Source organism: Mandrillus leucophaeus, unplaced genomic scaffold, assembly GCF_000951045.1.
Source record: "Mandrillus leucophaeus isolate KB7577 unplaced genomic scaffold, Mleu.le_1.0 Scaffold394, whole genome shotgun sequence".
NCBI classification, from domain to species: Eukaryota; Metazoa; Chordata; class Mammalia; order Primates; family Cercopithecidae; genus Mandrillus; species Mandrillus leucophaeus.
The window spans coordinates 3,015,375-3,042,111 of NW_012104187.1; the positions used below are offsets into that span (position 1 = coordinate 3,015,375).

Consider the following 26,737-nt stretch of genomic DNA (forward strand, 5'->3'; position numbering starts at 1 on the left):
TCCTAACCTCATTTTGGCTGGCTTTTAAATTTTCTGTCTTCCATCTCACTAATACTGTTTATAACATATATGTTTAATTTGCTTTTATACCTATCTACTGAATATTATATTTCAATTTTAAAAAGTTTTAATGGTAGAGGCTCTACTTGGTACTTTATCAAATCCTTATGGTAAATATTTATATTTTTCTAATACCTGTGCGTATGTGGATATTTTCATGCTGGTCTTTTATTTCTTTAAACATAGTAACACCTTATCCACAGATGCATTTAGCCACAGGGATGGTCCAGTTACCTGGTCAAGCATATTGTGGAAACTTTAAACCTTTGATTTTTTTTGCCATATTAAATATTTTTGGCAGAACCCAAAATTATTTTCTAAAGGAGTTCCAATAAAGTAGCAGGTAGCTACTTTCACAATTAAAAGATGATAATAATAGCGGTTAATGTTTGTTTATTATTTATTACATGACAGGCATTGTGCTTGAACTCCTTCAGTTCACAGACATTGTACGCAAACTACCTCAGTTAAGCCTTACATCAACTATATGAGATAACATTATTATTATTTCTCATTTACTGATGAGTTAACTTGAGTTATGCTTTTTGCACAAGTTTATCAATTAGTGATTAATAAAACTCAGAATCATCCAGAATGTAGAACCAACAGATAAGGATGGAAAATATAGGAATAGTTAAGAGACACTAAAGATAGAATGTTTAATACATTTTAGAAGGAAAGAATGGGAAATGCAGTATTATAATTTTTTAAAAAGACAGATTTTTCAGAATTGGTAAGAAAAAAATCTTTGTATTTGAGTGGTACATAGTATACTGAACAGGATAAATAAAAACAATCTACCTCTAAACAAATCAAGGAGAAACTGTTGAACATTAAAGCAAATAGAAAATCTTAAAACTAACCACAGGGAGAAAACAAAGGAACACCAGTTATACTACCAATTACCTTCTCATCTGCAACAAAAAATATCAGAAGAAAGTAGGAAAATATCTTCAAAGTGCTGAGGGAAATCATTGTCAACTTAGCATTTTATGTATTGTTAAAGTATTAGTTGAAAGTAGGAATAAAATAAAGATATTTTCAAACAAACTAAGGCCTAGCAGTTTGCCACTCATGGACCCTTACTGTGAAGTCTACTTAAGGATGTGCTTCAGCAAGAAGAAAATTGAATGTAGAAAAAAAGAGAGGGTATTGAGAAAAAGTTGTGACAAAACAGGGAAATCATGTTGATAAATCTAAAACATTGACTGTAAAAGAAATTATTGTAATGATGATGACTAGTTTAGAACAAGGTAAAACAAACTAAAACTAAAATACATGACAGCAACACTTAGAAGATGGGGAAAAAAATCAGGGAAACATTTTAGGGTACTTGTATTTAATGGGAGGAGGATAGATATGGATTTACTTTAGATTTGTTAGTGATTGTTTAAAAAATATTGGATATTCGGCCGGGCGCAGTGGCTCAAGCCTGTAATCCCAGCACTTTGGGAGGCCGAGATGGGCGGATCACAAGGTCAGGAGATCGAGACCATCCTGGCTAACATGGTGAAACCCCGTCTCTACTAAAAATACAAAAAACTAGCCGGGCGAGGTGGCGGGCGCCTGTAGTCCCAGCTACTCGGGAGGCTGAGGCAGGAGAATTTCATAAACCCAGGAGGCAGAGCTTGCAGTGAGCTGAGATCCGGCCACTGCACTCCAGCCTGGGCGACAGAGCGAGACTCCGTCTCAAAAAAAAAAAAAAAAAAAAATTGGATATTCATTACTGTAGCTAGAATGTAGAACTTCCAAGCCAGTAGAGGGAGGATTATGAGCAAGAAAACTTTGCTAGTCTGAAAGAATGTAGGAAAAGAGAAAGAATAAAAGAAAGCACATGGTAAATAGCATAAATTAAGATGAGGAATAAATCCAGATACTTCAATCACAATAAACGAAAATAGGCTATAATTACCAGTTAAATAGCAAATATTGTCAAATTAAAAGAATGAAATCCAGCCATATGTTATTTACAGAAGAGACATTTAAAGCATAATGTCATTGAAAGGTTGAAAGTAAAGAGATGGGCCCCGCCTGGTGGCTTACGACTGTTATCCCAGCACTTTGGGAGGCCGAGGCGGGTGGATCATCTGAGGTCAGGAGTTCAAGACCAGCCTGGCCAACATGGTTTAATCCCATCTCTAGTAAAAATCCAAAATTTGCCGGGCGTGGTGGCTCACGCCTGTAATCCCAGCACTTTGGGAGGCCAAGGTGGGTGGATCACAAGGTCAAGAGATTGAGACCATCCTGACTAACAAGGTGAAACCCCGTCTCTACTAAAAATACAAAAAGAAATTAGCCGGGCGTAGTGACAAGTGCCTGTACTCCCAACTACTCAGGAGGCTGAGGCAGGAGAATGGCGTGAACCCAAGAGGCGGAGCTTGCAGTGAGCCGAGATCACGCCGCTACACTCCAGCCTGGGCAACAGAGCGAGACTCTGTCTCAAAAAAAAAAAAAAAAAAAAATCAGCTGGCCATGGTGATGCATGCCTGTAGTTGCAGCTACTTGGGAAGCTGAGACAGGAGAATCGCTTGCACCCAGGAAGCAGAGGTTGCAGTGAGCCAAGATCGCCCTCACTGCACTCCAGCCCTGACAACAGAGCAAGACTCCACCTCAAATAGAAAAAAAAAAAAAAAAAGAAGAAGAAGAAAGTAAAGGGATAGAAAAAATAAGAGGACTGACCCTAATAATTTTTATGCATCAAACAACAACCCCAACTTTACACATGGCAAGAAAATATACACAATTACTACACTTTCAAGGAGCAGATAACGTGCCTTACATAGATTATTCCTGTATAGAAAGAGAAAAAAATTCCTGAAGTTCTTTTATGAGGCTAACGTAAATTGTAATTTCAAAATTAAATACGTGTATCATGAAAAAGAAAAGTGTAGGTCAGTGTTGCATATGAACTTAGTTACAAAAATCCTTCCAAAAATGTTACTGAGTTTTAAAAAGTTATTTTCTAATGTCTTAGATTTGCTTTAAAGTACTATGGAAGGGAGAAAGTAGATGGTGATAGCCATGAAACAAGATCGATTATGAATTAGTAATCGTTGAAGCTGGGTGATGGGTACGTGAGGATTTATTATGTTACTGGTTCTACTTCTATTATATGTTTAAATTTTTTTATCTTAAAACTTTTTTTAAGTCTATCATAATCTAGTATGTATTCAACAGAATTCAACATCCAGTACACCCAGCTGCCAATAGGTAAAACTGTACATTAACTCATAAAATATTTGAAGCATTCACTTAAGAATCATGAACATGAAAATAATACCTTAATTTCCTTTCATTCCACATTATCTGGATATCTGGCTTGTAAGTGGTTACTCGTTTGCTATTAGACCTTAGGAAAGTTGCCTTATTTTTTGGTGCTAAGTTTCTGATCTGTTAATTGAGTATGATCATAGTACCTACGGGGGCACATGGGGATGTAGGTGATCTGGCTGCGCTACTCTAGCAGACCCCAGCGTAGATCAGCCATCTCATATGATAAATACATTGCTTATTGTTTTATACACTGTGATTTTCAGTTGTCTGTTTTGCAGTAATAGCAAACTGTACATCTGGCAAAGTCAAAATTAGATGTTGGCAATTATAATGGAGGAAAAAGAGGTTCTCTCATTGACGCTGATGGGGAAGTAAATTAATAAAATTCCTTTGGAGAGTAATTTGACAATATCTAATTGTAAAGTTGAAGATACCCATGTCCTATCAGAAATTCCACCTCTAAATTCCACCTCTAATTCACTAGAGAACACACACACATATAAGCAAAGAGTTATTTAAAAGATGTTCATTGCAGCATGCTAGTAGTGAAAAATTTTAAACAACCTAAAAGTCCAAAAGGAGAATAATGGATGAATAAATTATATGTAGTCATCAGTGTATAGTAGGTTGAATAGTATCCCAAAAAAATCCATGTCCACCTAGAACTTCAGAATATAATACTGTTTGGGAATAGGGTCTTAGTTAAGATTAGGTCATACTAGATTAGAATGGGTCCTAAATACAACAACTGGTATCCTTCTAAAAAGAGAAGACACACAGAAGCATCCACAAGGAAAAAGGCCATGTGGTGACACAGCAGAGATGGGAGTAATGCAGCTGCAAGCCACAGAACACCAAGGATTGCTGACGAGGAGAGAGACGTGAAACAGATTCTCCCTCAGAGCCTCCAAAAGGAACTAACCCTGCCAAAACCTTGATTTCTGACTTCTAACCTCCTGAAGTGTAACGGCATAAATTTCTGCTATTTTAAACCGCTTAATTTGTGGTAATTTTTTATGGCAGCCCTAGGAAACAAAAGACACAGTGGAGTACTACCTAGCAGTTAAAATGAATGAAACTAAAACTAAAACTATGTGTATCAATATGGGTAAATCTTGAAAACCTAATGTTAAATGGGAAAAGAGTGGATAGCATGATACAAGTTGTATAACCACAAGGCAGACATTGGGGAGGGAGGAAACTGACCTCCAGTAAGCAAGTGGTAGTAACTGGACAAAGTGGCTTTGAAGTTATTTCATCATACAAATGAATGAAGTAACACTGAAAACAATCAAACATCACTGAAAGAAATTAAAGAAAACGTAAATAAATGGAACACCATCTTATGTTCATGGATTGGAAGACTTAATGCTATTAAAATGATGATAACTACCCAGGGCAATCATATTTGGTACAGTCCCCATCAAAATTGAATCTCAAGGGATCCAAAAGCCAAAAAAAAAAAAAAAATCCTGAACAAGAACAGAGTTGGAGAACTCACACTTCCTGATTTTGCAACTTACTACAAAGCTACAATACTCAAAACAGTGTGATACTGGCATACAGACAGATATATAGACCAATGAAGTAGAATAGAGAGCCTAGATATAAATCCTTGCTTATATGGTCAAACATGTTCAACAAGGCTGCCAAGATCATTCACTGTGGAGAAGACAGTCTTTTCCACAAATGGTGGTGGGAAAACTGAATATCCTTTTACAAAAGAGTGAAATTGGACTATTACCTTACACTATATAGAAAAATTTACAAAAACGGGTCAAAGATATAAATGTAAGAGCTAAAATTATAAAATTATTAGAAGAAAACATAAAAGGAAAGCTTCTCAACATTGCAGTTGGCAAGTTTTCTTGGATATGACAGCAAAAGCTCGGGCAACAAAAGAAAAATAGGTAACTTAGATTTTATCACAATTAAAAACTTTTGTGTATCAAAGGATACCATGAAGAGACTGAAAATGGGCCAGGCACAGTGGCTTATGCCTATAATCCTAACACTTCAGGAAGCCCGAGGCAGGAGGATTGCTTGAGCCCAGGAGTTCAAGACCAGCCTGGGCAACATGGTAAGACCCTATGTCTAAAATAAAAGAGAGAGAGAGAGTAAAAATGCAACCCATAGAATGGGAGAAAATACTTGCATATATGATATATTTCTTCTTCTTTTTTTTTTTTTTTTTTTTTAAATACAGAGTCTCATTCTTGTCACCCAGGCTGGAGTGCAATGGCACAATCTCAGCTCACTGAAACCTCCGCCTCCCAAGTTCAAGCCATTCTCCTGCCTCAGCCTCCCGAGGAGCTGGGACTACAAGTGCCTGCCACCATGCCCGGCTAATTTTTGTATTTTTTAGTAGAGACAGGGTTTTGCCATGTTGGCCAGGCTGGTCTCAAACTCCTGACCTCTGGCGATCTGCCTGTGTAGGGCTCCCACCTGGTCGGTATGTTTTCTATCATCTATCTGATAAGGGAATTAATATCCACAATATATAAAGAAGTCCAACTCAATAACAACAACAAAACTCAATTCAAAGATGAGCAAAAGATTTTAGTAGACGTTTCTCCAAAGAAGATTTCCTGATATTCAGTAATCACATGAAAAATATTCAACATCACCAATCATTGGGGAAATGAAAATCAAAACCACAGAAGATAGCACTGCAAACCCACTAGAATTGCTATAACAATAACAACAGAAAATAAGAAATGTGAAGGCATGGAGAAAATTGAATCTTCATACATTGCAAGTGAGAATGTAAAATGTCTCAGCTGCTTTTTAAAATAGGTTGGTGGTTCCTTAAAAAGTTAAACATAGAGTGGCTCAAGCCTGTAATCCCAGCACTTTGGGAGGCCGAGACGGGCGGATCACGAGGTCAGGAGATCAAGACCATCCTGGCTAACACGGTGAAACCCCGTCTCTACTAAAAAATACAAAAAACTAGCCGGGCGAGGTGGCGGGCGCCTGTAGTCCCAGCTACTCGGGAGGCTGAGGCAGGAGAATGGCGTGAACCCGGGAGGCGGAGCTTGTAGTGAGCCGAGATCCAGCCACTGCACTCCAGCCTGGGCGACAGAGCGAGACTCCGTCTCAAAAAAAAAAAAAAATTAGAGTTACCATATGACCCAACAATTCCACTCATGGGTATACACTCAAAGGAATTGAAGACAGATACTAAACAAATAGCACATGTAGCCATGTTCAGAGCAGCACCATTCACAGTAGCCAAGAGGTAGAAAGAGCCCAGATGTTCATCACTAGATTGACTGACTATGCTATATACATAACAATGGAACGTTATTCAGTCATTAAAAAAGACTGGTAGATGGTACATAGGGGATGAACACTGAAAGAAGTCAGAAGCAAAGGGTCACATGATATAATTCCATGTTGATGAAATATCCAGAATAAGTAAATCCATAGAGACACAATGCAAATATGTGTTTTCCAGAGACTGGAGACAGGGAGTTATTGTTTAATAAGTATAGAGTTTCAGTTTGGGATGATGAGAAGGTTCTAGAGATGGACAGTGGTGATGGCTTGTACAAGAGTATGAATGTACTTAATGCCACTGAATGGTGCACTTAAAATTGCATACTTTAAAACAGTTAGCTGGGCATGGCAGCTCACACCTATAATCTCTGCATTTGGGAGGCCAAAGCAGGTGGATCTACCTGAGGTCAGGAGTTCAAGACTAATCTGACCAAGATGATGGAACCCCATCTCTACTAAAAATACAAAAAATTAGCCAGGCATGGTGATGGGTACCTATAATCTCAGCTACTCAGGATGGGTGAGGCAGGAGAATCACTTGAACCCAAGAGGCAGAAGTTGCAGTGAGCTGAGACTACATCACTGCACTCCAGTCTGGGCAACAAGAGCGAAACTCCATCTCAAAAATAATAATAATAATAAATAAAAATAAAATAGTTAAAATGTCAACTTTTGTATTATGTATGATTTACCACAATTAAAAATAAAAGCATAAGGGCAGGTTTGTGACTTGTCTTGTGAACTGGGTAGGAAGTGGGAACTGGATGGGAGCAGTGTGGTTTGCCCAGGCCAGTAGGAAACAGAAAGGTAAGACTTCCATCACTGTCCATCTCTCTCCAGAGGACTATTTAGCAGTTCAGTAACACAGGGCTGACACTTGTTAAATATTATTATTTTCTAGGGCCTTAATATATATCTTCAACTTACAGCCTTACTTCATGTACTCAAATGTATTTCCACCATCCTGTGTTGCCAAACTTTCCCTGTTTTGAGACACTAGTACTCTCTGTTACTCACCGCATGTTTGTATACCTGTAAATAACATTTATAGAACTCTCACACTTTAGATGCATTTAGCATTGAGAACAAAGTCTGTCTGAAATCCCTCTCTCAAATAGTGTTTTTTTTCTTGCCTAGCCTAGTTTTTAGTGTTGGATATGACAGCCGCTCTTAATACTGCTATTGTTATTGAATGGAAGCTTTAGTATTCCTTCAGAAGAGCAAGTGAATTTAGTCTGTATGGTTACGTGCCAGAAGAACTGTTTAGTGGTAAATTCCTGCCCCTCTCAGAATGCCGAGAATCTTCCTGTTTCTTTCTGTCATTCATTCTGCTAATCAACCAGTCATTCATTCAACATAATTATTGTAAGCCTGCTATATGTCAGGCACAGTGTATGCTAAGATATTCAAGGAATTTGTCCATATGTTTTTACTTGTTGATAGGTTTATTGTATTCAGTTTTTATTCTCAAGTATTGAAACACATGAAAGAGTAACAATGCACTTTTTTATTGTTCAAATTAAAAGAACTATATAGACTGATATAGTTTATATTAAGCTTATCCAACCCATGATGTCCAAAGACTGCATGCAGCCCAGGACAGCTTTGAATGTGGCCCAGCACAAACTCATAAACTTTCTTCAAACATTATGAGATTTTTTTGCTTTTTTTTTTTTTTAAGCTGGTCAGCTGTTATTAGCATTAGCATTAGTATTTTATGTCTGACCCAAGACTTAACTCTTCTTCTTTTACTGTGACCCAGGGAAGCCAAAAGATTGGACACCCTTGGTTTATATGTAAGTAAAAAGCATATCAGAAGCCAGAAATTTTAAGGCATCGAATGAATACTGAAGGAAGAAAATATGACAATAACTTTTTATTGAAGAAAGAAAATATGACAATAACTTTTTATTGAGAGTAAGGAAAATACTCATCAGTGATAGAAAAATCAGACTAAATGTTAGGAAAAAGCACTAAACCACCCTATGTGAAAATGTAGGGAAATAGGTGGGTGCACATATGTGAGCATCATCAACAGTGTCATGCTGTGGTTTGATCCCTGTGTGAGATTAGTTTTTACACTTTTGACATCACTTTCCTTATACCATCCTAGGAACCATCTTATAGATGTATACCACTAGTCATAAGGAGATCTGGTTATTTACTGCCTTTACAAAAAGCAGCTCTTAAGCTCATAATTCATCTAAGTTTTAGTTTTCTCCTAAAAAGCTCCTCTAATAGATTTTGCTTGTGATTTTGCAGACTTCAGTTCAAGTCTCTTTGAACTGGCAGAGATTAATAAAGACCTAAATAACACCTATTTTTAAAATTGTCATGATTTACAAATTATTCCTCTTTATTATGTTTTCCCTACCTGCATTCTTATCCCTTTTCTATAAATTACACAGACCTTCTCTTGTTAGTGACTAATATTCGAAACTACTGACCATGGTAGTTTTTTCAATTTAACATGTATTAATATTTTCTGTGCACCTGGTTTATGTCTAGGTCTTTTCTACTAGATAATATAATAAAACTGTGAAGGAAATTATTTTCCAGAATAAAAATCACTTATCCTGATCTTTAGAATTTTCAAGCCTTGTCATGACTGTTCTGACACCTAAAATTGTAATCCTACCTTAATTGTATGGAACTATTCAGAGGTATCCCACTTCAACAATTTGGCTTGATATGTTTTTTATCACCTAACTATGATATAATATATATACGTCCATTGTCAGTGACAATTTAACACTTGTATTTCTAACCCAAAAAACTGACAGTGGATTATTGGGCTAAAATTGTTAAGGTCTTACTCTAGCCCTGTCATTGATTACCTTGTGAACTTAAAAAAATTTTCTCAAGTTTTGTAGGTCTCAGTTTTTTCTTTCTTAAAAACAGAGCATAAGACTAGATCGTCTCTATTTATTTATTTATTTATTTATTTATTTATTTATTTATTTTGAGTTGGAGTCTTGCTCTGTCACCCAGGCGAGAGTGCAATGGCACGATCTCAGCTCTCTGCAACCTCCGCCTCCTGGGTTCAAGTGATTCTTCTGCCTCAGCCTCCTGTGTAGCTGGGATTATAGGTGTGCACCATCATGCCTGGCTAATTTTTGTATTTTTAGTAGAGATGGGGTTTCACCATGTTGGCCAGGCTGGTCTCGAACTCCTGACTTCAAGTGATCCATCCTCCTTGGCCTCCTGGGATTACAGGTGTGAGCCACTGTGCCTAGCCAGTTGTCTCCAATTATTGAAATGAGTCTGTTCTAAGAGAATATAACAAAACTAAACATAACTAAAAATGTTACCCTTCATGCTTTCAAAATGGTAATTAGATTCTAGTATACATATATGATTTCAGTTACTATACTAAGAGTCAGGTACCATTCTGTTGAATAATATGACCTTTGATAAATACTCGATGCGCCATAGTAGAACATAGTGGAAAGAACCCTGCAGGTTTCTGATTTCCACTATACCATTTACCGGTGATATGTCCTTACACATTTTTTCAATCCTTTTAATTTAGTCTCAGGTTTTTGGTTTTTTTTTTTTCCTGAATAGGGTAATAACAAAATTTTCTGCCTGAAGACAGAATACTTGTTCCCTTGAGGTCACATTTAATTTTAAGAGCTATAAATCTATAAATTAAAATGTCCCTTGAGACATAAAAATGTCTATTTTGTGGACTTCTAACTTTAAAGCAAGAAATGTTCATTTTGAACATCATGAATCCTAGGAGAAATATGTAATTATTGTCATTTCTCACTTGTATGTGAGTTATACATGTCTATTAATATATCTAGAATTTATTTTCCTACCTCCAAAGTGGCCTGGTAGGCTTCACATCGATTTTTCTCATGCGTTCTTCTATTTTTCCTCAAAATACTCATTCAACAGTCATTCATTGACTTGATAATGTGTTTCAGGCATTGAGAATATATAAGCGAGAGGCATAGTCCCCAAACTTTAGGAGATTATATTCGATAGAGAAAAAACAGTTATATAAAGAAGCCATCATAATATAATGAAATTTTAATAAAACTATATATCAATGTATATATTGCATTTTTTCCTACAATTCCTGGCTCATAACTCACATAGATGTTGTTACAGTCTTTTGTTACAATATTGAGGGCAAGAGCAGACCTCAGGAAACAGAATCTCTCTCTCTGACCTCCTGCCCTCCTTTCACCTGCCCGAAGCAGGACTCAGTCTGATTGTGGGTCATAAGACCCTCATTCCAGAGAATGCCTTGCCCCATTCTCTGGAGGAAGGAGTGTTGCACAGAGAGACCAAGAAGATTCTGAACAGACAGGCCTGGCTGGGTTTCCCTACTCAATCTATTAGTATAAGACCTTTTTGTCCAATCCCATTTTTGCATGGTTGTCAATCTTGCCTACATAATGAGGCCTCCATGAAAACCCACAAGGACAGGGTTGAGAGGGCTTCAGGATAGCTGAACATGTGGAGGTTCCTGGGGGGTGGTGTGCCCAGAAAGGATATGGAAGCTCTGAACCCCTTCACCTATCCCTCACTCTAAACGTCTTTTCACCTGTATCTTTTGTAATATCTTTTAAAGTAAACCTGTAAAACATATTTCCCTGAGTTGTGTGAGCCACTCCAGCAAATTATTTGAACCCAAAGAGGGGGTCATGGGAACCCCAACTTGAAACCAGTTGGTCAGAAGTTCCGGAGGCCCAGACTTCCATTGGGTTGGAGGGACTCTTGGGGACTGGGCCCAGAGTCCTATGGGATCTCACACTGTCTCCAGGTAGGTAGGGTCAGAACTGAATTGGCGGACACCCAGTTGGTGTCTCCTGTAGAATTGATTGCTTGCTTGCTGTTGAGAGAAATCTCCGCATATTGTGGGTCACAGAAGCTTTTTGTGTTGATTATTTTTGTGTTTGTGTGAAGTAGAGGAAAAACACAGTTTGAGAGTGTTCCCAGGTGTATACCTAAGAGAAATAAAACATACATCCACATAGAAACCTGCACATGAATGTTTATAGCAGCATTATTTTTAATAATCAAAAAGTAGAAACAACCCAAATGTCCATCAAATGGATAACACAGACAAAATGTGACATATACCCCCCATACAATAGAATATTTTTCAGCATTAAAAGAAATGAAGTACTGATATGTGCTACTACACGGACCTTGAAAACATGCTAAGTGAAAGACTACGTATTATATGATTCCATTTTTATGAAATGCCCAAAATAGGGATATCTGTAGAGACAGAAAGTAAATTAGTGGTTGACTAGGGACTGAAGCAGTAGTACAAATGAAAGGTGACTGCTAAAGGATAAGAAGTATCTTTTTGGAATGAAGAAAATGCTTCAAAATTCTGCATGACTTTATGAATATACTAAAAAGCATTGAATTGTACACTTTAAATAGGTGAATTTGTGGTGTGCTAATTTTTTATTTATTTATTTATTTATTTTTTTTGAGACAGTCTTGCCCCATTGCCCAGGCTAGAGTGCAGTGGCGTGATCTCAGCTCACTACAACCTCTGCCTCCTGGGCTCAAGCAATTCTCTTGCCTCAGCCTCCAGAGTAACTGGGATTACAAGCATGCGCCACCATGCCCTGCTAATTTTTTGTATTTTTGGTAGAGATGGTATTTCACCATGTTGACCAGGCTGGTCTTGAACTCCTGACCTCAGGTGATCTACCCCCCGCCCCCCCGAGCCTCCCAAAGTGCTGCGATTACAGGTGTGAGTCACCGTGGCTAGCCTATGGTATGTTAATTAGATCTCAGTGAAAAAAATTTTTAAATCAATATCAAATGCACAAAATGTGACCATACCCCAAATTAAGAGATTAAATAACATTTAAAGGCCACCTCACATGTTCTGTGATTCTAAGCTTCTATAATTTAAATTTTATCGGTGGTAAAGCAATACGTTTTAAAACTTAAATTTCAAAGTATGACCAACAAGCTAGTAGACGAATGCATGTCCTCCAAAACTTTTTTTTTTTTTTTTTTTTTTTTGAGACGGAGTTTCCCTCTTGTCACCCAGGATGGAGTGCAGTGGTGTGATCTCGGCTCACTGCAACCTCTGCCTCCCAGGTTCAAGTGATTCTTCTGCCTCAGCCTCCCAAGTAGCTGGGACTACAGATGCACGTCACCACGCCCAGCTAATTTTTGTATTTTTAGTAGAGACGGGGTTTCACCATGTTAGCCAGGACGGTCTCAATCTCTTGACCTCGTGTTCCGCCCGCCTTGGCCTCCCAAAGTGCTGGTATTACAGGCATGAGTCACCATGCCTGGCCCAAAACTTTTTTTAAACCAAACTTTTATTGCTTTTCGTCAGGTCTTAAAGCTAGTGTCATGTTCTAAAGTCTTTCTATTAGTGTCATATTAGGCCTTAAATATGACTTTGCTTTATCCCAACTAGTATAATAGTTGGGATATTATATATCAGATGCATCTGACTTTGGCTTCTTTCAGTTTACTCTTCTGCATTTTTCTAAAAACAAGGTTTCAGACAGTGAATTGTAATAAAATCTTATGTAAGTGAATTGTAATATAATCTTATGTATAATCTTATGTAAGACTTTTTTCTACCTTTCAGTATTTAAAAAACAGCAGAAAATAAGTAAATAATGACTGCACAAAGATTTTCTAGCATGGATTTACCAGTGCTCATTTTCTTTTTTTTTTTTTTTTGAGGCGGAGTTTCACTCTATTGGCAGGCTGGAGTACAGTGGCGTGATCTCGGCTCACTGCAACCTCCACCTCCCAGATTCAAGCAATTCTCCTGCTTCAGGCTCCTGAGTAGCTGGGACTACAGGTGCGCGCCACCACACCCGGCTAATTTTTGTATTTTTTTTTGGTAGAGACGGGGTTTCACCATGTTGGCCAGGATAGTCTCAATCTCTTGACCTCGTGATCCACCCGCCTTGGCCTCCCTAAGTGCTGGGATTTACAGGCATGAGCCACCACACCCAGCCACCAGTGCTCATTTTCAAAACAAATCATTTTGAATCTTTCTGAACAGTATAGCAAAAGTTGGGTCTTAGTCATTTCTTGATTCTTAAATCTCTTGACCTCGTGTTCCGCCCACCTTGGCCTCCCTAAGTGCTGGGATTTACAGGCATGAGCCACCGCGCCCGACCATCAGTGCTCATTTTCAAAACAAATCATTTTGAATCTTTTTGAACAGTATAGCAAAAGTTGGGTCTTACTCATTTCTTTATTCTTAAATACTCATTTCTTTTTTCCAGAATACATTTTTTTTCATTAAGAACTTTCAATTTTAATTTGGCTCTTGTATGAACTTCCTAGAAGGTCTTAAGAAAGTCATTACATCTTTTTTTGCTGGTTTCCTAACCTTAAAGGTGATGACAGTGTTATTGTTTCAGGAAGAGCAAGACAGAACATAACTTTTATAGAGCACTAGAAACATGTAGCTAAAAATAAAAAATGAGGGGAAAAAAATACAAAGACTGCAAGTCATGATAGGACTTTCGCAGGTGGTCAGGGTGTTCAGTATTTAAGGACAAAGATTTAAATAAATGTAAACATTTATGTGTAATTTAAAATAACTTTATTATGAAAAATGCTGTGATGAGCATCTTAAACACATTTTAGCATATCACCATGTTTTTCTTACAGGTAAGAAATGTAGATCCTGAAAGAAGGTCCTCAGATGTTCACACACACAGTCTATTGGTTTTTTTTGTTTTTGTTTTTGTTTTTTTCAGAGTCAGAGTCTCCCTATGCTGCCCAGGCTGGTCTTGAACTCCTGGCCTCAAGTGAGTCTCTTGCCGTGGCCTTCCAAAGTGCTGGGATCACAGACATGAGCCACTGCACCCAGCTTGTCAATTGATTTTTGACAGTGGCGTGAAGACAATTCGGAAGGAAAAAGGATAGTGATTTCTTTCTTTCTAGAAGTCTCGCTCTGTCGCCCAGGGTGGAGCACAGTGGCACGATCTCATCTCACTACAACCTCCTCCTCCTGGGTTCCAGCGATTCTCCTACCTCAGCCACCTGAGTAACGGGGATTACAGGCACAGGTCTGCCTAATTTTTGGGTTTTTAGTAGAGACCAGGTTTCACCATGTTGGCCAGGCTGGTTTCAAACTCCTGACCTCAGGTGATCCACCTGCCTCAGCCCTACAAAGTGCCAGGATTACAGGCGTCCATCTAGAATAGTCTTTTCAACAAATGGTATTGTTGATATCCATATAATAGAAAATGAAACTTGAAGGCTGGGTGTGGTGGCTCATGCCTATAATCCCAGCACTTTGGGAGGCCGATGCTGGCAGATCACTTGAGGTCAGGAGTTCAAGACCAGCCTGGCCAACATGGTGAAACCCCATCTCTACTAAAAATACAAAAAATAGCCGGACATGGCGGCGGGCACCTGTAATCCCAGCTACTCGGGAGGCTAAGGCAGGAGAATCGCTTGAACCTGGGAGGCAGAGGTTGCAGTGAGCCAAGTTCACACCACTGCACTCCAGCCTGTGCAACAGAGGGAAACTCCATCTCAAAAAAAAAAAAAAAATGAAACTTGACCTCTGCCTCATCCTTGAGATAGGCAAAGATTTCTTAGGACACTCTAATCACTAACCATAAAAAAAATAGAGAAGTAGATACATTGGACTTTATGAAAATGAAAAGCTTCTGCCCTTCAAAAGACACCATTAAGGAAATGAAAAGGCGTATATTGCCAACAACTGTGAAGAGTTTGTTTCATGCTATTTGTAGACTACGTTAGCCTTCCACAGTTTCATGGATACTGCTGATAGAAAACTTGAGACTCCTGGGTCAGAGATAGAGGACAGTTTATTAATGATAGCAATAGCAGTTACCAGAATATCAGTATGTTTGTGCCAGCTCCCCAAACCTCAGGTGTAACAGGATGCATTAACGATTGTACAGATTCCACCTTGGCCCACAAGGAGGACATCTGTTGCAGTTTGATCATCAAGAATAACCCCAGGCTGAGGGTTCAGGAGCTTACCTGAATGACTTCCACTACCATGGTAGGGTAGTGTCATGGATCAGTTCAAATAGTCAGGGAGCTATAGTGGCTCCATGCCATTAAACAAAGCTTAACATTGTTTTTCGTTCTGAGCAGCATAGTACTGTGGCTTGTGGCTTAATGTTTTTGGCTACTCAGGATTTATATGAGATGGCAAGAAGGTCTTCATGACTGACACCATCTATTTCAATCTTGAGAGCTCTTTGACACCATGCCCTAGCCACAGTCCTTTCTAGCTGAGGTCATGGAGTTTGCCCTTCTGCCTGACTCAAGCTAGCAGTGTGTGACCTTTGGTGAGTCTACCTTAATCCAGAGCATCTGCTTTCCCATTACTAAAATAAAATCTCTTAAATCCTCCTAAATTTCAGCGTAAGGGCTAGGGGAGTTTTCCAGAGTAGCAGGGCTGACTACATAGATTTACGTACATTTCTTTGAGTTAGTTTCTCATTTTCCATTTACTTTTGTTTCACTTTCACTGGATTTAGCATTCTACTAATAAATCCAATCCAGGGCAATAAGCCTGAATACTCTTCAAGTGGTCGTCCTTGGTTTCCTATAATACAAGAGTATATCTTTCTCTGGGAGATCTCCCTGAAAGGATGAAAACACCCAAGACCTACTTTGAGACATTTTGTTGTCATTTCCAGATGGATTTAAGGTTGGCGTAATAGACTACAGAGAAGTTGAACTGTAAGACAGCCCACCTGATCCCATTCTTCCTTAAAAAGCGTTACTCACCCTGCCCCCTTATCTCCCAAGTGAACTAGCCATTGTTCTAATGATTGGCCTGGTTTGTGCTCATGAATTTCTCTCTTCATGCTCATTATGAGTGTGTATCTCTAATTGTTTTCGGAAAGGGAGTAGACTTTATGGCTACACAAAATGAATCTTAGTACTGTTACTTAGTACTTAGTACTAGTTACAGTGGTACAGACCTGAGGCTGACCAAACAGGATGGCAAGAAAATCCCCCAACCTGGAAGAGATTTAGGAACAATAAGGATGCCTTAATAGCATCCTTATTTCCTGGTATTCAGCATGCAGCCACTTCCGCAATTCTTCCTTATTAATAAGCAGTAAAAGGAATAACGTTTACTGCCCAACCGACAATATAACTTAATTAACATGTTCACTGTAGGTGCCCAGGAACTTCTGCAAATCTCTACAAGGCCCTCATTCAGAAAGAGGAAGAGTCTATTTGAGAATCCCATCCTCATCACCAAAAATGTCAAAAACGGTGAAGGGTTTGAGATTTCACCTTACTTGTGAGCAAATAAGGTAGCCTGCTACAGTTTCATGAATGCTGGTAGAAGACATGAGACTCCCCGGTCAGAGACAAAGGGCAGTTTATTACTCACAGCAGCAACAGTAGCTAGAGTATCAGCATTTTTCTGCTTGTTCTCTGAGCTCAGTTCCCACAGAGTAAGGAAGGCCAACTGACTCCTAAACAACCACTGCGGTGTATTACAGATGAGGAATCCTGAATTTAGGTAACTCAAATTTTTTACAACAGGCAATAAGCATGGCTACCTATTCCTCTGAGGAGGCAGTATCTTCACTATACTGGACAATAAGAATGTTTGCCCTTTGACCTTGAGGGAGACACCGTCTCTTCCTATTACTGCCTATCCATTGGGCTGCTTGAGTGTCCTCGCTGTTTGGCAGTTGGCTTCCCTTAGAGACAAGTAACCCAAGAAAGAGAAAGGCAGAAGCCATATATATATACACGTATGTATTTTATCACTTATCCTTGGAAAACACACCCTATACCCCTGTCCCTTCCACAGTATCCTATTGGTTTGTTACAGGTCAACCCTCGCCACTGTGGAAGGAGACTACACAAGGGCATTAATACTAGGAAGTGGGAATCACTGAGGAACACCTTGGAGGCTGACTTGTTATCACAATGGCTATATAGTTAACACCATAGTTTGCTGAATAAAGAGTATATGGGAACCCTGTACTATTTTCTACAACTTTCTATAAACCTAAAGCTATTTCAAAGTAAAAGTTAAAGAATTTTAAATGAAAATATAGGGTCTGGGAGTGGTGGCTCATGTCTGTAATACCAGCACTTTGGGAGGCCAAGGTGGGAGGATCACTTGAGCCTAGGATTTTGAGGCTGCAGTGAGCCATATTGTGCCACTGCACTCCAGCCTGGGCAACATAGCAAGGCTCTGTCTCTAAAAAGGAAAAAAGCTATTAAAAATATATATATAGGTTGTAGACCAGAAGAAAATATTCGGTAATACTTATATCTGACAAAGATCTAGTATCTACAAAATATAAAAAACTCTTAAAACTAATAAGAAGACAACCAACTAACAAATGGTCAAAAGACATGAACACATACTTCAAGAAAGCATTCACTTGGCCAATAGGCATATGTGAAGATATTCAAGATCATTTGTCTGACTGGGCTCAGTGGCTCACGCCTATAATCCCAGCACTTTGGGAGGCTGAGGCGGGCGGATCACGAGGTCAGGAGTTCAAGACCAGCCTGGCCAACATGGTGAAACCCCGTCTCTATTAAAAATACAAAAATTAGCTGGGCATGGTGGCAGGCACCTGTAATCCCAGCTACTTAGGAGGCTGAGGCAGGAGAAACGTTTGAACTCGGGAGGTGGAGGTTACAGTGAGCCAAGATTGCACCATTGCACCCCAGCCTGCACAGGGCAAGACTCCATCTCAAAAAAAAAAAAAAAAAAAAAAATTGGTCATCTGGGAAATGCAAATTATTACCATAGTAAGCTATATTTCAATCCCACCAGAGTAGTCAAAATTAAAACAACTGACCATGTCAAGTGTTGGTAAGGGTGTAGAACAACAAGAACACTCATGCATTGCTAGGTAGATGGTAAAATAGCACCTCTTTGGAAAAATACTCCTGTAGTTTCTTACGAAGTTAGATGTACACTTTCCCTGTGATCCTAGCAATTCCACCCCTCTGTATTTATATGTGAGAAATTAAAACATGACCACTAAGAGAGTTGGACACAATATCCATAGCAGCCCTATTCATTCGGAAGGTAGCCTTATGAATGAAAACTAGCAGCAACCCAAATATCCATTAATAGGAGAATGGATAGACAGATTGGGATACAGATCTTTCTTCTGATATATGTTAAGAATATTTGCTGCTAGTTTGTGGTCTTCCTTTTCATTTTTAAAAATAGTTTCTTTAAAAGACCAAAAGTTTAATTTTGGCAAAATCCAAATATTTGTGGTTTTACCATGTTATTACTTGCACACAACTCTCACACTGATAGAAGACTGTTAAATCCTCTACAGTTAAGGAGTCTGTGGGAGACACACAGGAGTGTCAGTTGTTTTGCAATTTGGACAGATTCTAGAACCTTTGGTCAAAAGGGGCCCCATTCAAGGTGAGTCGTTTCACAAGTGACACCATATATGGGCTCAACGTATATGTTGACAACATATATATGACAACATATATGGTTCCTCCAGAACCCAAAAGAGCCTAAAAGAAACTGTGGGTGCTATGAGAGTCAGTAGCTGTTTCTTGACAGTGTCATGGATGGAGTTGCCTTCAGTTTACCCAATAATTTTCAGAAATACAACCAAGGCCTTGCACTGTATGTGAGGCAGTGGGTCACCCCATGAGCTCCTTTCATTTGTATGTCCCGAGTGAGTGTATCAAAGGAATCTCCTCAGCGGAGGAGATCATCAGTGTGATGTCATACGGGCATTCCTGGGAAAAGTAGGGTGCAGTTTCAATCTTGCCCTCGAAGATTGTATGTTACAGTGCGGCTGTTTGTAGTACCCCGTGGTAGTTGGGTAAAAACTGTATTGGGTCCCTTTGGAGGCAAACTGCAGTCAAGAGTGTTGAAATAGGCACTGAACAAAACATATTCACCAAATCTATACTAGCAAAATATTTACCATTTGCTGGTTAGATGAAGTCAGTAACTTCAGTTATATTGGGTATGGGTCCTTAGTGAAGTCCACAGCATTGAAGTTGAAGTAATCCACCAGGAGGTACCATACATTCCTCCCAAGTGTAAAAACTGGTCAAATTGGGCTGTTAAATGGACAGGCAGTGGGGATAGTCACCCCTTTTCTAAATAGGTCTTGTATAGTGGGTTTTAATCATTAAAGGCCCTGTTTTAATTTACATCTGGCTATATTAACTGTTTTAATGGGGAAGCAGTAGGTCCATGAGTCCATTTTAAAAAGGCAATTTGTTAGTGCCAAAGACTTAAAATTAATTCATTACTCATTGGGTCAGAGAGTCCATGACCACTATGGGATATTTTAGAACAATGGGTATGATGACCATGGGGAATTAAGGCAAGACAGAATTCCTGTGGTTAGGGTGAGGCATGCATACTTGTCCTTTATATTATGTTCAATAACTCCCCTAAGATTATAGGGGGACCCTTGTTTAAATTTGGGGGATCCCCAATATTGATTAAGGGCACAAAGGTTTGCCAATTGGTGTATTTCAGCAGATGTTAATTCAGAGCCAGTGTCATAGAGGCACAAAAGCCAATTCCTGCCCTTTTATCTATGTATTGTATAAATTCAGTGAATTTTGAAAAACCAGTTGGGCCAAATTGTGGACTTCTGTTTTAGTTTTTGTTTTTTTGTGTCCTGCCTGTTCTGAATGGAATTGTGTGCCCCCAAATTCACATGTTGAAGCCCTAACTCCCAATGTGACTGTATTTAAAGATAGGGCCTGTAAGGAGATAATTAAGGTTAATGAAGTCGGAAGGGTGGGCACCTAAATCGATAGTATTGGTATTCTTAAAAGAAAAGGAAGAGAGACAACAGACTCCCCCATTCCCCCCACCCTGACACACACACACATACACACACACACACACACACACACACACACACGAAAGGCCATGTGCAGACTGAGCAAGAAGGCAGCCAACTGCAAGTCAGGAAGATAGGCCTCAAAAAGGAATTTCTCTTCCTAAGAGTAAAAAGACCTTTGAGGTCATTTAGTTTTTAATTTTGTTGTTTTTATACCATGTATTTATATATATTTGTCAAGAGCATGCCTCCATTTTTAAATTGGAAAGGAAAATTGTATAGCTGAAAACTATGCACTGAATTAAATGCACTAAAAGTTTGTTTATAGAATTTAAGAGGGTAGGAGATAGATTATTAGACATCCAATCTCATCCCATACCATCTAATAAATATTAGATATATACATCTAACATGTGTATATATATCTAATAATGTGTTATGTATATCTAATATAGTGTTATGTATATCTAATAATGTGTTATATATTCACTGGGTGATGCTATGTAAGAATATTATTTTCTTGGATAAAATTTCTGAGAATTTATGAGTTGAGGTGAATCTACTAAAAATAGTTGAGTCCAAAATTTTGACTTCCGTATTTATATAAATAATGATTATTAATAGGCCATTTCAGTAGAAGTATTGCTCATTAGAGAGTTTTGGTATCTATTTATTAGATAGAAATTGAGCCTTTTGTCTTTAAAGTATAAAAATACAATAAATAAGTACATTAAAAAATTTTTTAATTTTGCCGTAATTTTTAGTGCCAGATAAATTACATGATGCTTTCTAATTAACATTTTATAGTCCAAAGCTGTGAGAAGAAAAGTACATGTAGGTTACTTTAAAAATACAGCCCCACCCCAAAAATATAGAGGATTTTCAGACACCAAATCTTTGAACATAGTGGGTTTCATGGCAAAAATCCATCCCAAAGGGACATAATTTGAGAATATAATTTAAGTTTTCATATCAGTTCTTATGTGGTTGCTATATTTTGAGGTCATTACATTAAAATATTGAATAATTTGAAAACTTTTTATTTTGTATTCAGTATGGAGATTTATTCCCAGAATGGGCTTTTCTGATGCAAAATTGGAATGCTTGTGTAGTCACAACAGCTGTCTCCACACCATGTGGTGTCTTCCATTACTTTACTGTAGAGATGAATATTTGGCCCAGTGTTTCGGTAGTATTGGACACACATGGTTTTAAGTGGCAAAGCAGTATGCTTATGCATTCATTTGACTTTCACAGCTACAGTTGGCTCCAGATTAGAACAGGGAGAATACATTCACACCATGGCCACCCTCATGGCTGCTGTAGTAGCTGGATCACAGGAGGCTCTGTTGCTTCTAAAGACACAACTAACTATTGCCAAGGAATTACACATTCACCGAAGTGCCTTACAGCTGTAGGAGGGAGAATAATGCATTGCTAAAAGGGTTCTCTCAGATTTCAGATTATGGCCCTAGTCACTATCAAGCCTCTTTAAAAATATTAATAATAAAAATTATGGCCATAAAAAAACTATGAAACTTAAGACTGTCATAGCAGTAGGTGATTTTTCAGGAATTCAATCCAAATACTTTATATAAAATTTTTATTTTTCAGAAAAGTACTATATTTTTACACCCTCATTAATCTAATTAAAATCAGATTTGTTTTTAATGCCAACATTTATATATGCAGAGAGTATTTGGGAAGCTGATCTGTTAAAAACAGAAATTATTTTAAAGACTTAGCTTACTATATGAAACAATGATTTATATTTTAGACATTGTAGACAATTTTTTTTGCTTCAAAAATGTTAAAATAACATAGAAATTAGGTAATTTGATTTAGTGTGATTTTGTACATACTGTATGATTTGATCAGTATATATCTTTATGCAGTGATCAACTTCACGCTCTTCATGACATGATCTTTTACTGTAAGCTTATTTAAATTCTGCCTAAACTTAAGTCTTTTGTATTTCTGAAACTGATTGGTCTACTTATTAAAGCTTTTTAGCAATAAAGCTATGATTTCCTTTAAAATCCAAATATATTTCTCTAAATAGTAGCTGAATAAGAATAATACTTTTTTCCTTAAATAAAGACAAGGAGAAAGAAAAAATCCTCCGTGTAAATTTTTAAGTCATCTGATATGAATAATTAGATTTCTGATATTCATTAAATATCAAAGAAATTCCGACCAGACCCAATGTGGGCTACCTTTTTATATAAGTGAATTTATGCATGTATTGTAGACGCTGTACTGATGAATATGTTTGAGGCTTTCAGCTCTTAGTGGATACAAAATAGAATGATTGATAAAATCCTCCCTACTATTGGCTATTATTTACTGACTCTTAAGTGGCAGGTTGTATTTATGCCAATTTATCTGCTTCAGGGAACATTCTTGATAGCAGAACAAAGTGAATAAAAGTAGTTTGCTTTGCAAATGAATGCAAATGGAAGAGCCTTTCGGAAAGCCCTTTAACAGGGGCAATGCACTTTGATTATGAGTGAAGCTGCCATTTGGACATGGTGAAAAGAGCACGCTTGAACCATTGATTGGGGGAGACAGTAAAAAGTCAGGAAGGGCCCCGTTAAGCTTGCAGTGAGGCAGGCGGATGTCAGTGTGGTTAGAGCACAGTGGGAGAATGACAGGGAGGATTAGTGTCAGGGAGAAGCTTTGCTGTAGCTGTGGAGATAGTCCCTGGGGTCACTCACCTCTGACTGTTGTTCTGTGCTGATGGTTCTGTAATGCAAACTGCCTGATGCATGCCTGTTCATTATCGGAAATAGTGATTAGAAAAGGTATTTGCCTCAAAGATTTCCTTCTTTCTCTCTTTCTTTCTCTTTCATTCTTTCATTTTAATTAAAGGAAAATAAGGTAGGCTTCCTCAATCTCTCTGCTGGCTACTGGAGTATTGTTTAATACCAGAGTGCTTTATTGCCTCTGGTGGGGAATAGTTAAGTGCTAAAATGTAATGTGAAATAATTGTAACATGGTTTTTTGTCGTTTGATAAAGATTTATTTCACTGTGCTCACTTTGGGGTTTGACCACTGGTAGTGCTGAGTAAAATGCAGAGAATATGTTTGCTGTGAGAATTTTTGCATGTTTATAATCTCTAAGGTATTTTTAAATTTAGTTTAATCGTTTGGTCAAAGCTAAAAGTTGACCAAAATGAAATGGTCAAAATGAAATGAAATACCGCTTTACATGGACTTGATGGTTTGAGTCTTGGCCACAAGAGTTTCTAATTTTATTTCTGTTCCGAAGTTTAAAAAAAAAAATGTAGTGACATTTGACAAGCTAAACTTCTTGAAAAAATATTATTTTAAAATTGAACATCATTACATAGAATGATCAAAAAGTGTCTTGTCGCAATTCTGATTTCAGACCAGTATATTTACTTGTTCACATTTCATTTATACTTGTGTTTTGTTGTTTTTTTTTTTTTTTTGCTTTTTTTAAAGTGTGTATTTAAAACAAACAAAAAGAGAGACCTTTAATAGTAACTTTATGTGAGGCATTTCTGAGCAGCACTGCATTTTATAGCAAGGATGCATTTCATAAGCTTTGAGAATGGTTTCTCACTTTAATTCAAAACCGAATAGTCTTTTTTAAAAAATGTCTACAAAACCTGGTTTTGCAATATTTATGCTTTCTTAGTTAGTATACGTAGGAAAATGAAATAGGCTTCTAGAGCTTTGCATTCCAGTGTTAAATATGCAGCTCAAATCTTACTATTAGATACAACTTAGCATTGTTTTTTACAGAAAGCATATTGCCAATAATTTGCTTCACAGCAGTTATCTCCCAATTATCTTTTTTATTCTCCCAATTATCTTTTTTTATTTTCTTTAATGTTTTGCAGGCACCTGAATGGACAGAAGAGGACCTCAGCCAACTGACAAGAAGTATGGTTAAGTTCCCAGGAGGGACTCCAGGTCGATGGGAAAAGATTGCCCACGAATTGGGTCGATCTGTGACAGATGTGAGTTCACTGAGATTTACATTGTATAGAGAGAGACAAACCAGAACAAGTCAGCTATGTAGAAGGCAGATATAGATGGGTTCCACAGTATTTTTGGGGAGGGGTACAATCCTTTTAGGACCTGAAAGTGAACCATTAATGAAATAAGTGAGGAGCAGATGTGAGCCAGTCCCCTGGTCCACAATTAACAGCTGTGTGAGGAATTCTAGTGTTTAGAGACTTAAGCTACTGTAACCTAATCAAAGGAAAACAATGCCAGTTTTGGGGTTTATAGTGACCCCTTTAACTGTGGAAAAAATAGTTCTCAAACTGATCAGAATTAGGAAGGCTGTATTTCAGCTGGATCTGTTTAACATTGAAGTACAGATTGCGATTGCTACTTAGACAGGTGGTTTGGATTAATTAAATGAGCAATATTCCCATAATGCAAACGGAGGTTGGCCTTTTTGTTTCAAGGATGATAGCAACTATTCGTGTGATAAGTAGTTTAACCAGAAGAAACTCTGTGTGTGTGTGTGTGTGTGTGTGTGTCCATACCTAACATTTAAAAGATAAATTACTTACTTGGAAAGGTTTTGACTTAACACTTTAGCTGCTTTTATTGAGGAAATTTAGAGCAGAAAATTTTTTAGAAAGCACCCAGCACAGTGCCTGATGTGTAATATACTAAATACACAGTAAATGTTTAATTGAAATTGAGAAAAAATATTATTTTTATCAAATTGATATTTTCATAAGGGATAGTAAATATTCTTTACTAAATTTACTTTAAATAAATCCTATAGATCCAAAAATACTTAGAGGGTTACTGAAAGCAAAGATTTAAATTTCCCCTTCCATTCTGTTAGTATACTTTTAGGCCATTTTTGATACTGACAGTTTTTTAAAACCTGCAAAATGATTACTAAACATGGCTACCAAAAAAAAGCTTATTGTAAATGCTCTAAGTTCCTTTCTATAATCAACTTCCACTTTTTAGTTCAGAAAGAAACTTAGGAAATTATTACGGTTGCACATCCGTAATCCGTCACGTTGGCGCTCAAGTTTCAGATTTTTGAGCAATTTCAGACTTTTGGATTAGGTATCCTTGATCTGTACTGTCAGGTTTTGTATTGTTTTGTTTTGTTTTTGCAATGGACCTGCTTTGAGAATTTTAAATTATATATATGAATATTGTTACTACTGTAGAAGTCATTTAAAAGACTGCAATCTGAATTTTTATAAGATGTTTAGCAATATTTTTGATTTAAAGTTGAAGTTTGATCATAGGGGAAAATAGCTGTAGTATTTTGTAACTTTTTTTTTTTTTTTTGCTATGTTTCATGAGGAGACTAGTCATCTTGAGTTACTAGAAAAGAACCATAAGGGTAACTCTTCTTCAGCTAAACATGTTATGTTACTGGATGGTGTGTTTTATTATCTCGTTTTAAGGTTGTTTGTAAAAGATAAGTAAATAATGACTTAATCAGTAAATATCTGACCAAATTAAAGACATTCCATGGTTTTTGATGTTTTAAGTACTATGACCTTCTAATTACATAGCTGCTGTTAATACAGTGATTATCAAAAGAAACTGAAATAATTTTTTTAAGTTATAAAACATTGGTTTAAAAAGGCCCTAAACTTTTAGTTCAATTGCTTAATGAAAAATAATAGTAATACTTATGTATTATCTCTTTTGAAGACTGTACCACATTTAACTTTTAAGATAATATTTCTGTAAGGCTCTACATTTGATGCTAAAGGCAGATAGGAAACTGAGTAATATTTTAATTTGTTATCATTAAAACCTGGTAAATTTTTATCCGTATTTTTAAGAGGAGAAAGATGAAGATTTTAAAAATGCCAAAAATACACACGATGTAACCAACAGAACCTCATAGATCCTAGTATATACTTAATTTACTAGAGTAGTCTTGGTGCAGTCAAAAGCATCTTTTTAAACTTTTTCAAATTCATCCCATGTTTCCTTTTTTTCCTCCCTAGACTTACCCAAGGGAGACTGATTCCATGTATGCAATAGATATTTTTTCCCTTTATCATGGAAGTGGAAAACCTGACATTGTGAAGTGGTGTTTTTTTGTTTTTTGGGTTTTTTGTTTTTGTTTTTTGACCAAGTATTAGTTCTGTTTTCATAATAACAAAGGTACCTTGGAAATAAATATGTAATAAATCTAAATTATTGTTGTACAAAAAAATGCCATTATAACTTTTCATCTATGTCAGTATATATATATATAGACCCACACTGCATTTTCATTCTGTAAGCATCATCTCCATGGCTGGAGTATTCATTTCAATAACTCTACCGTCCCCCAACACATGCACATATCCGCGCGCGCACACACACAC

The 26,737-nt window shown here is 37.4% G+C and overlaps 1 protein-coding gene across 1 annotated transcript in view; it reads left to right on the forward strand.

Annotated features, from left to right (window-relative positions):
- DNAJC1 (DnaJ (Hsp40) homolog, subfamily C, member 1) overlaps positions 1–26,737 on the forward strand; it is a 233,883-nt gene that overhangs the window by 166,149 nt on the left and 40,997 nt on the right. The window contains exon 9 of the mRNA XM_011991332.1: positions 24,266–24,385. Coding sequence (XP_011846722.1) covers positions 24,266–24,385 — 120 coding nt within the window. The remainder of the gene's footprint in view (positions 1–24,265; positions 24,386–26,737) is intronic.